Raw genomic sequence first — 16,494 nt, forward strand, 5'->3', positions numbered from 1 at the left:
GGGAGACCGGTGGAGTGGCGCGAAGAGGATCGGGCCCGATCCGGATTTTCCGGATCTGGCCACGAAGCGGATTGGGGGGTTCGTGCACACCCCTAGTGTTATAGTACTAAGTCTTTCATCCTGAGTTCTGCCTGTTGCACTAAGCATCTACTGCATATGGAAACTTCATGTGTGAGAAAGAGGCGTATGGCCAAATGAATAGCTGCTACTGTAACCACCATCCTGGGCTTGTCGTGACGAACAGTTTGTCCTGGGGTGGATTCGAAGTGGCGGCAGGTCATCTACATGATGCAGCTGCCATTGCGGAGCCATCTGGGGGCAAACCACAAAGTTCCACTTTAAGAAAGTTGGTCACTTACCCCGACTTTTTCCTTTCAGCAAGGCGCAGACACACATTTGCTGTCTGTCACCTTGCTTCAGAGCTGCTTCCGAGGCGTGTCTGAGCAGATGGTGAATGCTGATTGGTTGCCATCTGCCCAGACATGGGGGAGGGGGCAGGCCAGTGAGCTGAATGCCAAAAAACAAAAAAACAAAAAAAGTTAAAAAAAGACACAAAGAGGGATGTGGGACCCCGTGCACAGGCGCTTCTCCTCACGTGCAACCCCCCACACTTGCACTCCTTCGCTTGTGGATGATGTGAAGGAGCGCAAATGCAGGGTTTGGGGGCTCATGGCGCTGGAGCGCCACTGTCAAGATGAGCCCCCTGTTTGCAATGCTAGTGCAGCAATATTCATATTCTTCATGAGCTGCAATGGATTGTTTGATAATATGAGTGCAATAAACTTTGACCAATCTCAAAAACAGACATTGGCTTATAAATCAGTATCATGGAAGTAAATATAAGCGACATATGCTAGCTGTACAAATTCCACAGTCAGGCAATAGCTTTATTCAAAATACCACAAAAGTGTGAGCAAGCTTTTGAGGACTCCAGTGTTCTTCATCAGACTAGATGGTACAAAGAGCAGGGAAGAGGGCAAGAAATTACAAAGGTTAGATCAGAAGTTTTGACTATGAGGTCTGCAGTTTACACTCAGTCTCAAGACGGAGATTGCAAACTGCATGAATTGGTCACTGGTAGGTGTTGCAGGTATCAGATTACACCCAGCATTCTGGGACAAGACGCAATGGCTGACCACTATTTCTGAAAACATATTAGCAAACCCAGTGATCAATTTTAAATGGAGCACTAGGTCAAAATGTCAATTGAAGCCAAATTGTCCAGTATTACCTATGGTTGGAGGGAATAGAACCATCAAAATGCAAAGTCCCTCTTCAGGTGGTAGAGAATAAATATCCTATTGAGGTTATTCCATCCTAAACAGCTAAATATGGTATTCTCCAAGGCACATAAAAATAAAGTTATCTGTGTTGTACCATGAAAGGGGGGGGGGGGAGGAATCCAAAATCCACAGTTGGGAAATATATTTGTTATAACCAGAGAGCACTATTTTGGATGGTCCTAATAAAAGTATTGCCCTATTGTGGATTTTGGATGTTTTCAGTGGAATGGGTACTCAGGAATGATTGTATCAACTATAATTCATTAGTCACTGGATATCACAGATATGTTTTCTTACTTTTATAAACAGAACAGATTGGAAAAGATGGAGCACAATCCTGTATCTAGAAAACATCCCATGGAAAAACTGAGTAAGCTTCCCCACTGGAACCCTTTTGTTTGGTAGTTACAACTTAGAGACCATTTCCTTCCAAGCATACACATACTAAATAATGGAGGAAAACAGTTCTGAAATAGCATAGGGTCAGCTTTTTACGCCTCCTCCATCCCTGGAAAATAATGAATTATCCTACTAGATGCCACTGTTCTTGCTCAGCCACTTTGGCCGTAGCTAGACTTAAGGTTTATCCCAGGATCATTCCGGGTTCGTCCCTGCCTGAGCGCTGGATGCCCTGTGTGGCACTTAGATGAACAGGTTTGACCCCAGGACAATCCTGGGATAAACCTTAGGTCTAGCTACGGCCTTTGTCAGATGTACCCAGACTGGTACCCAGAGTCCTACTCGGGCCCAGACTGCAGGTCATATCAGGCCCACTAGGCATTTCCAACCAGCAAGTCTATCCTCTATTTACAAATATTTCCCCCTCATTTCCAGTGGGCCCACTCCTATACATTTTATAACTGAAGCCCAGGGTAGGTTCACATGAACTGGTGTTAGCATTGTGTGTTTGGCCATTTAGATTGTCATCAAACTATCCATTTGGTGCATTGCCTTTCCATGTGCTTGCATTTAAATGGTATGGATTTTCAAGGACCAAATTAGTCAATTTATATGTATTTTCCACAACACGTTGTGTTCAAAGCTGTTCACAAAAAACACAGTGTTAAACACAAACTGAGAATTTACACACTTCTTATACAAATGCCTTGCCCATACCATTGCCTTTTAGACAATCTGATGAAGTGTCACTGATTTCTGGGCAATTGACATTTGTAGGATCATGTATATGCAAGTTGGTCTTGTGACCTCTTTCATGAAGGATAATTTGAAATATCTGAAGCCACTTTGCCTTATATCCAAAGTATCCAAAAGCCTTAAAATTTAAAAGCTTAGCAAACATAGAAGTTAACTAAAAGTTTTAAATGAAGACTAAAAACAATAATATTGCTAGTTGTCAGCATACGGCATTTTAAGAAACCTCCGATTTTCCAAACACTGACTACAATTATTCTACGTTTTGGATTTGCTTAAAAGAATAACTAACTTGTTTATACTCCAGAATATGATTTTCTGAAATAAAAATGTATCATCTAAAGAACACAGCATTTTAATGTGAAGTTTCAGATTCTATTAAATGATTACTAAAATTCTAATTACTAGTAACTTTTATCATCGTGCACTTAAATTACCATGCCCAGTTTTTCCTTTTATGCTTTACAATCATGCTACACTTGGAGGGCACACTCTGCACAAAAGGGGCACCTCGCAAACATCTTGGAATTGATTTCTGTTTAAGTGGGAGAGAATTGTGTGTGTGTGTGGGGGGGAGGATTTTGTCCTGCAAAACTGCAACTGGACAGCTTTAATTTCCTTGCCCATTTCCAGAGGATTTGGAACACAGGATTTGAAATGCATAACTCTGCCTATTATTTTCCTCTTGATTTTCCGATTAAACTGAAGTCATCTTCCATATTCTGGACAATACTCTTTGATTGATACCATGCTCGAAAATGTGACTGAGCACAGTTTGAGAGATAGTAGCTGAGCATTGAATGTCCACAAGCAAATCATTGTTTATGTCTTCTAACTGTTAAAAGTCCATCACTGCAGAACCATTAATGGACTTTGCTCCTACTTTTCAAAGGCTTGGCATTTGAGGTTGCCAGTTCCAAGAAGGGTAAAAAAAACACCCTACTATGCTTGTCTTTATTTCACAATACAAACCCAGAAATACTGCCATGCAATTTCAGCACTTCTATGACACTTGTTTCTTTCAGCTATACAGTCGCTGTACTGTGTCATAATTGTACACAGTGTTACTATGAAGTTTCAAAATAAATTGAATATCCTGTGCTTGCATAGATAATGTAGCATTACATAAAATAAAGAATGCCTCTAACTGGATAAGGTCTACAAGCAACAAAGACATGTTTAAGGAAGAAACTAAACCTCTGCTTTATAGAAGGAAGCCTAAAGGGAGGTAGAGTATGTCAAACTAACAATATCTCCAAAGGTGCAGTTTATCTGCACTACAATAAGAGGCAGCTACTATAATACTTAAGAATTTCTCTTTGTTTTGTTTGATACCCTCCAATAGCAGCAAACATCATTACAAAATGACACTATACAGCCATTCCTTCATTTTCATTCTTGTTTCAAGAGAGATTGTATTTAAAGGAGAGAGAGAGAGAGAGAGAGAGAGAGAGAGAGAGAGAGAGAGAGAGAGAGAGAGAGAGAGATCATGTATTCCACAAACACTTGGACTTTACAGACCAAAAGAGTCAATGATACATTAATCTCAATTCAGTGTCTTTTTTTCCTTTTTACTAAAATACACATTACTACAGTTTCCTGAAGTGCAGAACAAGTTCACTCAAACAGTTTTCTCTCCACACAAAAAAGCAAAGTAGCGGATGTTCATATAAGCATCAGGGAAACACACAGGGAAAAAAACCTATATCAGATTAGGATGCAGTTGTTTACACACACACGCGCACACACTCACACACCACCATCACCACAACCAACAACAACAACAACAATAAAGGCAGAGTAGGATTTTAGAATAGGTTCCTTTAGACAATGAAATTGACAGTTACAGTTGCTGGTTGAACAATGTTAACTTACCGGAGCAAATATCACCATACACATTTACAAAAGGTTTTATAATCCAACTTCCCTCATCTGAAAGAAGACAAATGTTGGCTCATGCTAAAAATAAAGGCACCCAAAAAGCTTCTCAGTAGCCAGCAGTAGCTCGTTGTCCCTGTCTTTTTTTTTATGAAGCAAATAAAAGGAGAGCAAGAAAAATCAATGCTCAGGGAAAGTGAGATGATATACCAATGAGGCAGCAGCTACAGCCTTACTTGCTTGGGGGAGGTGATGATGGTGGGGAAATGGTCTCATATTATTAGACAATGACTACACACAGTCTCAGGACAGAAATCTAATACTTTCTCCCTTAGAGAGAGGAACCAGACTTGCTTTTGTGGTGTGCGTACTGAGCTACTGCCTTAAAAGTACCACAGTAAAGATGCAAAGCTTGTTAGTCAGATTTGTGAATGCCCTAACTTTGCCTTGCGGAAAATATCAGTTTGGCATACTGGGTCCCTCCTGGGCTTGTGCTAAGCCTGAATATCATTCTTTTGCTTCCATGCTATTTGAAAAGACAGACTGGACTTCAGGTAGGGGAACTCTTTTTTTCTCTAAGTGCAGCCAGATGCACACATGGGCTCCCCTTCATTTCTAAAGGAGGGACCCAACGTTCTTGTGCACATGAAAATTGAGTCCCGTCATTGAAATTAATGGAGATGCTCTTGCAGCAGGGAGACTACACCCAAAAGCAATCTTAGGATGGACAACAGGTAGTCTGTTTTTATTCTTGGGTTGAAGCCAGAAATACTAGGCAAAAATACTACTAACATGCATAATTCACAGTGGCCCTTTTCAGGAGACATCTTAAACCACAGCTTTTAACTACAGTGGTTAAGCCAGAAAGCCGGGCCATGTTCAGAAGACACCTTAAACCACCACTTTAACTACAGTGAAGAAGGCTTTTTGCCTAATTACTGTGGTTTAAGATGTCTTCTGAACAGGGCCAGTGTATATTAGTTCATTTTTCTGTTAAAATTTAATTATTATTGTTATTATTTTTAATCTTTCCCCCTCCACCCTAGGGCATGTTGGCAATGAGTTTCTACATTTCTAGTTCAGTACATTTGTATAGTCACAGGGATTTAGAATGACATGGCTGACTCACCATGGGTTATTTAACCCATGATGAGTCGCAGTCCATACCAGGTGACATTTTGTATATGTAACCCTGAGTGGGGTTTGCTGTGTCATGCGAGCCCAACCACTGAGGGTTAAACAACTCTTGCATGACCCTACAACAAACTGAGGGTTATGCAAGGGTTGTTTAGCCCTCAAATACCCTCAGTGACAGGGTTGCATATTCAAAATGCCATGCACTGTGGCTTATCGTGGTTTAAACAACCCTCTGATGAGCCTGGCATATCTTGTCAACCCGGTCATTTTGGCTAGGGGTTTGAAGTCTTTTCTTCTGTGTGGATGCTGCTCATTGCATTGATCCGATGATTTCCTTAGTCTACAGCGTACACAACTGCTTATAACGGTTTATAATGGTTATGACAACTGTTCAGGCCCAGGACACATTACATATACAGTTTTCATACCATTTCATACCATTTCATACCATTTCATACCATTTCATACCATTTCATACCATTTCATACCAGAAGTGTTATATCCTGCTTGGTGTATATCGGCCCTCAGTGTGGTTGTGTGGCTTGTAAGTTTCCTAGCACACTGGGTGAACACTCCAAACTGCCCCAGTTAGATTCCAGCAAGTTCTAACTTGGTGACTGTGGATGTGTGCCAATCCAGCTAAAGATATGGCAAAAGAGTTCCCTGAAAATGTTCTGGTTCCCAGAGAAGATTTACTAGTTGCAAAACTATTTGATTTTATTGAATCAAAATGAGATCAGTTCACTGCTTCTCCCCCATCCCTTTCATTCCACTGAGTAAATCCACTCAAGAAAACCACAAGGCATATCATTGCAGTGAAACATTTTTTTTTATTGAAGACATCTTTTCGCAGTTCTGTTTTACATCAAAGCCAGAGGAAAACAAGCACCGTCTCAAAATAAACTTAATGCACGTCATGCTTTTAAAAAATTAATCAGAAGGTTCAAGCCCAAGGGAGGCATCAGACCATGTTCTGCAAGCCTTTTGTACGCAATGATTTGGATCAGCATAACTGAGAGCAGGAGATGGCCTCCCGCATCTGGGCTAGAGTCCAACTGAAGAGAACAGATATCACTAAAGTGGGATTTAGAATTGTGAAACTAATAATAATGTAAGAGGGGTGTGTGTGGGGGACCTTAACATTTTGTGATTAGGAAATCCACTTCTTCAGCTGGAAGAAACTCTGGTGGCCAGAAGGGGAATAGATATCCTATTTATGGAGAGAGATACATATACCTGCTGCTGCTGTACTGCAGTGGAAGTTAGTGTGCCTTCTATCCAACTCTGGGGAGTTTCATTTTCGTGGAAGCATGAAGAACTTCACTTCCAAAGTGCCTCTTCGTGACAACAGCAGTAAATTCTTTTTGATTTACCAACATGGGAACAGTACACAGAATGCCCAATAAGCCCATTGCAAGTCGCCTTTTAGACTGGAGCATTGCTTTATATCAGGTGTGGGGAATGCCTGGTCCCCTGGATGTTGTTGGACTGCAACTTCCATCAGCCCTAGACAGCATTGCTAGTGGTGAGGGCTGATGGGAACTGCAGTCCAACATCATGTGTTCAATTTCCCTTCTTTATATATTCAGACCGTCTTTTTCTGTGTTATATTTTTAGACAACATAGGGCTATTCCCATACTATTCCAATGTCTGACAGCATACTATAACTGAAATGGAAATCAGAAATGGTGTTGATGTGCCCTGCCCAATGACAAATTCTCAACTTCCTTAGAGCTACTAAATCTGCATGTAATGAAGTGTAACGTAGGGACATTCTAAAGCTATGAGAATGACAAGTAGCCCAGCAGTGCGACAAAGGAGGGGCCATAGCTCAGTGTGATAGAGTACATGCTTTGCATGCAGAGGGTCCCAGGTTCGATCCCTGGCTTCTACAGGGAGGGCAAAGAAAGAAACCCTGGAGAACCACTGCCAGTCAGTGTTGACAATACTGGGCTAGATGGACCCAATGGTCTCACTCAGTATAAGGCAGCTTCCCTTATTCTTATGTTCCTAATGAACTGAGTATCTTAACCACAGAAAGAGCATTCTTATTTGATGGAGTATTTAGCACTTCCAAGGTGCAAGATCTGAGAAATATCTCCCATGAATTTCCTATTCCTGGGGGGATTTCAAGGCCAGGACATGTCTTTTTCTCCTCCTCCCTGTCAATTCTGTAAAATAGAGAGAAATACATATTACACACAGAAGAAAGAAAAATTGCAAATTCTTTCCGAAGTCTATAGCACAGTTTCTTCATAGGAATGAATGGCTTTCATTCTGGAAGACAATACACAGGTGTCAGTATAGATAACACTCCAGGTGTATCTGACAATGGCACTGCACCCATGCACTAAAAAACAGCAGAAAACAACATGCATGACTGACAAACAAATATATTCAACGCTATGTGAAAAAGTGACTGAGAAACATGGAGGGAAAAAACCCATAAACTTACCATTAAAAAAATCCCATTGCATTGAATCAGGAATGATGTGTGTTCTCCTGCTACTGTTATCTACATTGCACTGCTACCTTTCATAGAATCATAGAATCATAGAATAGCAGAGTTGGAAGGGGCCTACAAGGCCATCGAGTCCAACCCCCTGCTCAATGCAGGAATCCACCCTAAAGCATCCCTGACAGATGGTTGTCCAGCTGCCTCTTGAATGCCTCTAGTGTGGGAGTTACTACCTAGGTAACTGATTCCATTGTCGTACTGCTCTAACAGTCAGGACGTTTTTCCTGATGTCCATCTGGAATCTGGCTTCCTTTATCTTGAGCCCGTTATTCCGTGTCTTGCACTCTGGGAGGATCGAGAAGAGATCCTGGCCCTCCTCTGTGTGACAACCTTTTAAGTATTTGAAGAGTGCTATCATGTTTCCCCCTCAATCTTCTCTTCTCCAGGCTAAACATGCCCAGTTCTTTCAGATTCACTTCATAGGGCTTTGTTTCCAGACCCCTGATCATCCTGGTTGCCCTCCTCTGAACACACTCCAGCTTGTCTGCGTCCTTCTTGAATTGTGGAGCCCAGAACTGGACACAATACTCTAGATGAGGCCTAACCAGGGCCGAATAGAGAGGAACCAGTACCTCGCGTGATTTGGAAGCTATTTATTTATTTATTTATTTATTACATTTTTATACCGCCCAATAGCCAAAGCTCTCTGGGCGGTTCACAAAAATTAAAACCACAGTAAAACACCCACAGTTTAAAACACAATTACGAAATACAGTATAAAAAGCGCAACCAGGATAAAACCACACAGCAAAGTTGATATAGGATTAAAATACAGAGTTAAAACAGTAAAATTTAAATTTAAGTTAAAATTAAGTGTTAAAATACTGAGTGAATAAAAAGGTCTTCAGCTGGCGACGAAAGCAGTAGGCGCCAAGCGGACCTCTCTGGGGAGCTCGTTCCACAACCGGGGTGCCACAGCGGAGAAGCTATACTTCTATTAATGCAGCCCAAAATAGCATTTGCTTTTCTTGCAGCCATATCACACTGTTGGCTCATATTCACCTTGCGATCTACAACAATTCCAAGATCCTTCTCGTTTGTAGTATTGCTGAGCCAATTATCCCCCATCTTGTAACTGTGCATTTGGTTTCTATTTCTCAAATGTAGAACTTGGCATTTATCCCTATTAAATTTCATTCTGTTGTTTTCAGCCCAGCACTCCCACAAGTCTTGCTGAATTTCATAGATATGGACCCAAATATACTAAAACATGTTGTCCCTGGCCTCGGAGGATCAGAGAATGGCCCAGAGAAACTTGGAGAGGGGTACAGAAGCTTGTGGGGGACAAAAGTGTCTTTTGCTTGCTCAACAGGATTTTTTGGATCCAAGCCAAGATCAAAAGAGAATGAGACAGCCACTTAATTGGACCTTGCCCATACAAGCAAACTAGATAAATTAGCCTAGTTGAATTCAAAACTTGATTAATTTATTTATATTTATTTATTAAATTTATATACCGCCCCATAGCCGAAGCTCTCTGGGCAGTTTACAAAAGTTAAAAACAGTGAACATGAAAAAGTATACAAAATTTTAAACCATCAAAAATATAAAAGCAACAGTATAAAACAGTATCCATTTTAAACTTTGCGTTCTAAGAAACTGAACCATTATGTAAAGAAGCTATAAGGTTATCACTTGCTGAAGCAGTTATACAGATTATGGTTTCATGCGACAGAAAGCTGTTTCACTTTCCCAGGGTGGGTTTGCTTAATTTCAGCTATTGCTCATTAGATCTTGTTCATAAATCCAGTCAGCAGGACACAGGCCCTCTTCTGGCTCCCATCTTCCTATGGCCCTTTGCCTCCTTCAGTATGTCACACTTCAAAAAATCTTCTGGTCAACAGCTCAGCCCAAAGAGACAAAGGATAATTTGTGACTGCAAACATTCTTAAGAGATATGCTAAAAAAAATGCAATCATTCAAATTATGACATGCATAAAAAGGCAGCAGCCATGATGCTGCTGATTTATGCTATCATGGTTATTTTACAGGTGCTTATATGTAATTTTAAATGCTGAAATTCAGAGTATTTCAGCCACACACTGTAGCCCACTGTTTCCAATCACGTTCATCTGCCATGCAGTGTGATCTTCGTAAATGCGACTTCCTAACCCAAGCTGCATTGTTTAATGCTCAGCTGCCCTGGTAAAAGACACACACAAGGAAAAAAAAAGTATCTGATTATGACCCGGTTGAGGCTGCAGTCCTATGAACACTAACATGGAGTAGCTCCCACTGGACTTGGCTCTCTTGTAAACATACATAAAATTGCATTGTGAACCTTGGATTTATCCAGCACATGTGTAAATCTGAAGCAAGGTTCTCATCCCCCTCACAATTATCCTCATGTTGGACTCTGTAGTACATTGTACGTGGCGCTCCCTTTGAAGGCAGTGCAGAAATCTCAGTTCAGAACACAGCTGCAAGTTTGCAAAGTGGGATCAGGATTCAGCCACCAGCTTGCACATTAACCGGAATTCCTTAAGTCTGAGGGCCTTTCTAGGTTTGGACTAGAGGAAGGGGAAGGGGAAAGGGGCTCAGTCATAGAGCACAAACCCTACATGCACTAGCTTTAAGATTCAATTCTGGGCATTGCCAGGGAGAGCTCAGGAAGAGTTCTGGCTGAAACCCTAGTGACCTACTGCCACTCAGGGTTGACAATACTGAGCGAGAACATAAGAAATGCCATGCTGGGTCAGACCAAGGGTCAATCTAGTCCAGCACTCTGTTCACACAGTGGCCAACCAGCCATCAGCCAGGGACAAAAAAGGCAGGACATGGTGCAACAGCAGCCTCCCACCCACGTTCCCCAGCAACTGGTGCACACAAGCTTACTGCCTCGAATACTGGACGTAGCACACAACCATTGATAGCCTTTGCCTCCAGGAATTTATCCAATCCCCTTTGAAAGCCATCCAAATTGGTGGCCATAACTACATCGTGTGGTAGTGAGTCCCATAATTCAACTATTTATTTATTTATTAAATTTATATACCGCCCCATAGCCGAAGCTCTCTGGGCAGTTTACAAAAGTTAAAAACAGTGACTGTGTGAAGAAGTACTTCCTCTTATTTGTCCTGGATCTCCCACCAATCAGCTTCATGGGAGGACCCCAGGTTCTAGTATTTTGAGAGAGGGAGAAAAATGTCTCCCTATCCACATTCTCCATACCATGCATAATTTTGTACACCTCTATCATGTCTTCCCTTAGTCTCCTTTTTTCCAAGCGAAACAATCCCAGTTGATGTAACCTTCCCTCATAGGGGAGATGCTCCAGCCCCTTAATCATTTTAGTTGCCATTTTCTGCACTTTTTCCAGCTCTTTAATATCCTTTTTTAGGTGTGGTGACCAGAACTGCACACAGTATTCTTAGTGTGGTCACACCATAGATTTGTATAAGGGCAGTATGATACTGGTTGTTTTATTGTCAATTCCTTTTCTTATAATGCCTAACATGGAGTTTGCCTTCTTTACAGCGGCCGCACACTGGGTGGAAATTTTCATCGAGCTGTCCACCAAAATCCCAAGATCTCTTTCTTGTTTGGTGACTGCCAGCTCAAGTCCCATTAGGTTATACTTGAAGTTGGGTTTTTTTGCCCCAACGTGCATCACCTTACACTTGCTTACATTGAACCACATCTGCCATTTCGATGCCCACTCTCCCAGCTTGGAGAGATCCCTTTGGAGCTCTTCACAATCCCTTTGTGTTTTAAAAACCTTAAGTAATTTGGTGTTGTCGGCAAACTTGGCCACTTCACTGCTCACTCCTAATTCCAGATCATTTATGAATAAGTTGAAAAGGATTGGTCCCAATACCGATCCCTGTGGGACCCCACTATACATTTCCCTTCATTGGGAGAATTGACCATTTATTCCTACTCTCTGTTTTCTGTTCTCTAACCAGTTACTGATCCATAAGAGGGCCTCTCCTCTTATTCCATGACTTCTAAGCTTGTTCAGGAGTCTTTGGTGGGGGACTTTTTCAAAAGCCTTTTAGAAGTCCAAGTAAACAATGTCCACCAGATCACCCCTGACTATGTGTTTGTTGACACTCTCAAAGAATTCTAGTTGATTAGTGATGCAGGACTTGCCTTTGTGAAAGCCATGTTGATTCTTCTTCAGCAGGACCTGTTCTCCTATATGCTTACTAATTTTGTCTTTAACAATGCTTTCAACCAAATTCCCTGGAACAGATGCCAAGCTAACTGGCCTGTAATTTCCTGGATGCCCCCTGGATCCCTTTTTGAAAATTGGTGTTACATTGGCCATCTTCCAGTCTTCTGGTACAGAGGCTGAGCTTAGGGACATGTTGCATATTTTTGTGAGGAGGTCCGTAATTTCATATTTGAGTTCTTTGAGAACTCTAGGATGGATGCCATCTAGACCTGTTGATTTATTTGCTTTCAATTTGTCAATAAGGTTGAGAACTTCATCTTTTGTCATCACTATTTGCCTCAGTTCCTCAGATTCCCTTCTGAAAAACATCAGTTCAGGCACAGGCATCTGTCCTGTATCCTCTGCAGTAAATACAGATGCAAAGAATTCATTCAACTTCTCTGCAATTTCCCTGTCCTCCTTTACTACTCCCTTAACTCCATTGTCATCCAAGAATCCAGCTGCTTCCCTAGCTGGTTTCCTGCTTCTGATATATTTAAAGAATTCTTTATTGTTGGACTTGATATTATTAGTGATGTGCTCTTCAAAATGTGTTTTTTTGTTTTGTTTGTTTTTTGCATCTCTTATTGTTTGCTTGCATCTCCTTTGTGCCAGCTTATGCTCCCTTTTATTTTCCTCACTTGGGCAAGATGTCAATTTTTTGAAAAAAGCCCTCTTTTCTACAATAGCTTCTTTGATACTGCTTGTTAGCCACGCTGTTGACATCTTGGACTTGGTGCTACCTTTCCTAACCTGTGGAATCCATTTTAGTTGAGTTTCTATTATTGTGCTTTTGGGTAAGCTCCATGCATTTTCCAAGGATTTAACCTTCTTGATTTCCCCTTTCAATTTCCTTTTCACTACTTCCCTCATTTTAGAGAAGTTTCCTTTTTTGAAGTCAAGTGTGGATTTCCTGTGCAAATTCCTATTTAAATATATATTGAATCTGATAGAACTGTGGTCACTGTTACCGATTGGTTCAACAATATTTACATCTCGTCTTAGGTCCTGGGCAGCGGCACTTAGGATTAAGTCCAGGGTTGCCTCCCCTCTGGTCGGTTCTATGACCAACTGTTCCAGGGCACAATCATTTAGGACATCAAGAAATTTAACCTCTTTGTCATGACTGGAATATGAATTTATCCAGTCAATGCGAGGATAATTGAAGTCACCCATTATTACAATACTTCCTTGTTTGGAGGCCTCCCTGATTTCATTCTCCATCTCAAGGTCACTCTAAGCATTTTGGTCTGGGGGACAATAGCACATTCCTAGCACTACATTAGTTTTGGGGCCCTGCATTGTCACCCACAGCACTTCCCCATTTAGGTGCTCTAGTCTGCTAGACACAATGCCCTCTTTGACACAGAGAGTAACACCACCCCCAGTATGCCCTTCCCTGTCCTTCCTGTATAGTTTGTATCCAGGGATGACCATATCCCACTGGTTCTCTCCATTCCACCAGGTTTCTGTAATGCCCACTATGTCCAGGTTCTCCTTTGAAACCAAGCACTCCAGTTCTCCCATTTTGGCTTGGAGGCGTCTAGTATTTGCATAGAAACACCTATACACAGTGTCCCTCCCAAGATGTCTCTGCCGTGTTCCTTTTTTCCTGTTGTGCTTTATCCTCTTTGATTGGCTATCATGTTCTATCCTGAACTCATGACCTATTAGTGCCCCTTTTACATTGGGACAATCAAAAACATGTTCAGATTCATCTCCTTCAGATTATTTAAACCGTTCTGGGTGCTTCCCAGCTCCTGTCAGCTTCCCCCCAGGATTTAGTTTAAAAGCTGCTCTACCACTTTTTTAATGTTTAGCGCCATCAGTCTGGTTCCATTTTAGTTTAAGTGCAGCCCATCCCTCTTGTACAGGACTGGCTTGTCCCAAATATCCCCCAGTGCCTAACAAATCTGAACCCCTCCTCTCTGCACCATCGTCTCATTCACGCATTGAGACTTCTCAACTGCACCTGTCCATCTGGCCCTGCTCATGGAACATTTCAGAGAAAGCTACCTTGTTGGTCCTGGATTTCAACTTCCTGCCTTGCAACCTAAATTTGGCTTCCAGAACCTCATGACTACATTTCCCCACATCGTTGGTACCAACATGGACCATGACAACTGATTCCACCCCAGTACTGTCTACTATGCTATCTAGACGGCGTGTGATATTCACAACCTTCGCTCCAGGTAGGCAATTTACCATGAGGTCTATACGCCCATCACAAACCCAGCAACTATGTGTCTAACAATCGAATCTCCCACTACCACAAGCCCCCTCCCCCTGGAGGCACATCCTCGGTGCGATAGGATATATGCACATCTCCATGATCCTTTTAAGGGATCATTTCCTTCCTCATCAGAGTGACACCCTCCTTCCTCGAGACCCTCATTGCGGAGGAGCTGTCACTAAAGGAGTGGGACATTGCTGTTAGGTCCCTGAAGTTCTCATCTATCAACCTCTCTGCGTCTCTTAGTTTCTCCATGTCAGCAATCTTGGCCCCAAGGGAACAAACTTATTCCTTGAGAACTCATTACACCTGCCTTCTATTAGTGGACCTTGGGCTTCTAGTAAAAAAAAATCAAGGTGGATCCCACAAGCCAGAAGTCTGCCAGTCCAGGTCTACAGAATACTGTCCTTGCTAAATGGTGGGAATCCTTCTCCATTATGCTAAGCAGTTTACACCATAGTTCATGACAACATTTATAACACCATATTAGCATTGCTTAGCTCTGCCCACCACTCACTCCTCTGTGTTCTGCTCATTTTTAGAATCAACCAACATTTTGGTCTCTTCTCTAACAAAAGGCAGTTAATATATATGTATATCACCAATCATGCAGAAGCAAAAGATATTGAAGGGTAAAAAGGAGCAAGATGTGTTTCGATTGTGATGATTTTCTTTTTATTTAATTATTATGGAGTAAAAATCAATTAATCACCATCAACTGTACAGTACATTTTCAGCTATCCAACCAGCTCAAAGCTGTTATTAAACTACTAATTGCCTCCCTGATTCTCCTTCCCACGCAGGAATAATTATTTTATTCATTGCTAAACTTACAATACTAACTTCATAAGATGACCTGTCAATCAAAAGTCCCAAGTTGCTGCCTGGTAAAGGTCTTTTAGAAGCCATAAATGGAAGAATCAGATTTTCCTCCCCTCAAATGTGAAGGGAAGGGGGAGCATGTACAACTCGAGGCTTACTGTAACATGTTCTTGTAACAAACCATGGCTTATTGTGGCATCTGGATGCAGCCTATACCTGTTGAGAAAGAGGTGCTCATAATAGACTAAAATGGTAAGCACAAATGAGAAAATACAGTGCATTTTTCCACGCCATTAAACTGGGGATGGGGTTGCTACATTTCTAAGTGCAAAATATATGAGTTCAGAGCTTTATTCAGGCATGTGCTCAAGAAATTTGCTAAACACAAACCTCTCCTAGCAGTGCATATCCTAAAAGTCTGTAAAAACTGGTCTGCTTCTCCATGTATCTGTGAAACTTCCTTCAATAGAATAAACACTGTACTCATTTAGCTTCCTCCTTGCTTTCATGCCTTTAAGAGGGTTGTGGGGTTTTAAAAAAATCTTTTTTGCAACCCTTCACAGTTATGACAGCTAGAAAATGAAAACTTTTAAAAATAAAATTTGAGAATGACACATGATTACCATATAAATAATAGTAATCTCTTGGAGTGCTTTGCCCATCATGGCCTTTAAATAAGGATCGCCCATAATAAAATCCCAGCAGGTTCTGCAACTCTGCTTCTCTGCTCTTCTCAGACCATTTTCTGGCACAGTGGGAGAGATGCCATCAGAAAATGTGAATCAAAAGGTAATAGGGATAATAGGGGCATGGAAAGAAAATGTTTGGGGAATATTCAACCTCTCATTGGGAGACACTTCTCTCCCCACAACTCCTTTTCCTGGAGAGGAATACAGTTGCTTGCCCCCGTTTTAGGGGGGAAATAAGGGTTTTGTGACATCATCAACCATTAAATTATATTAAACTATGGAATATGCTACCACAAGATGTAATAATTTAAAGGGGGTTGCGATGTAACAGACCTTTACACTGGGCCCATCGCTTATATCCTTCTCAGGCCAAGCACCACCACTTGAAAACCCGAGGGAGGGTAAATTAAAATCTTTCCCCTAGCTACGTGGGAAACAGGTTTAATTCAGAATCTGCTCTAAATATACTGTGGGTATAATCTGGTGTGGGAGTTTAATAATAATAATAATAATAATAATAATAATAATAATAATAATAATAATAATAATTTTATTTATTTATTTGTTACCCGCCTCTCCCTCTGGATCGAGGCAGGGTACAACTCAAATGCAAATGCCAAACTCT

The 16,494-nt window shown here is 41.4% G+C and overlaps 1 protein-coding gene across 2 annotated transcripts in view; it reads right to left on the bottom strand.

Moving 5' to 3' along the window:
- Positions 1-16,494, bottom strand: part of SYNPR (synaptoporin) — a 177,424-nt gene that overhangs the window by 57,042 nt on the left and 103,888 nt on the right. Inside the window, exon 1 of one of the 2 annotated variants that reach the window (XM_063122065.1) lies at positions 4,311-4,440. The exons of the other annotated variant lie outside the window; for it this stretch is intronic. Within the exon in view, the coding sequence (XP_062978135.1) occupies positions 4,311-4,334 (24 nt within the window). The 5' untranslated portion in view covers positions 4,335-4,440. Of the gene's footprint in view, positions 1-4,310; positions 4,441-16,494 lie in introns of those variants that run through there. 2 annotated transcript variants of the gene reach the window in all.

This window comes from Elgaria multicarinata, chromosome 3 (assembly GCF_023053635.1).
Source record: "Elgaria multicarinata webbii isolate HBS135686 ecotype San Diego chromosome 3, rElgMul1.1.pri, whole genome shotgun sequence".
NCBI lineage: Eukaryota > Metazoa > Chordata > Lepidosauria > Squamata > Anguidae > Elgaria > Elgaria multicarinata.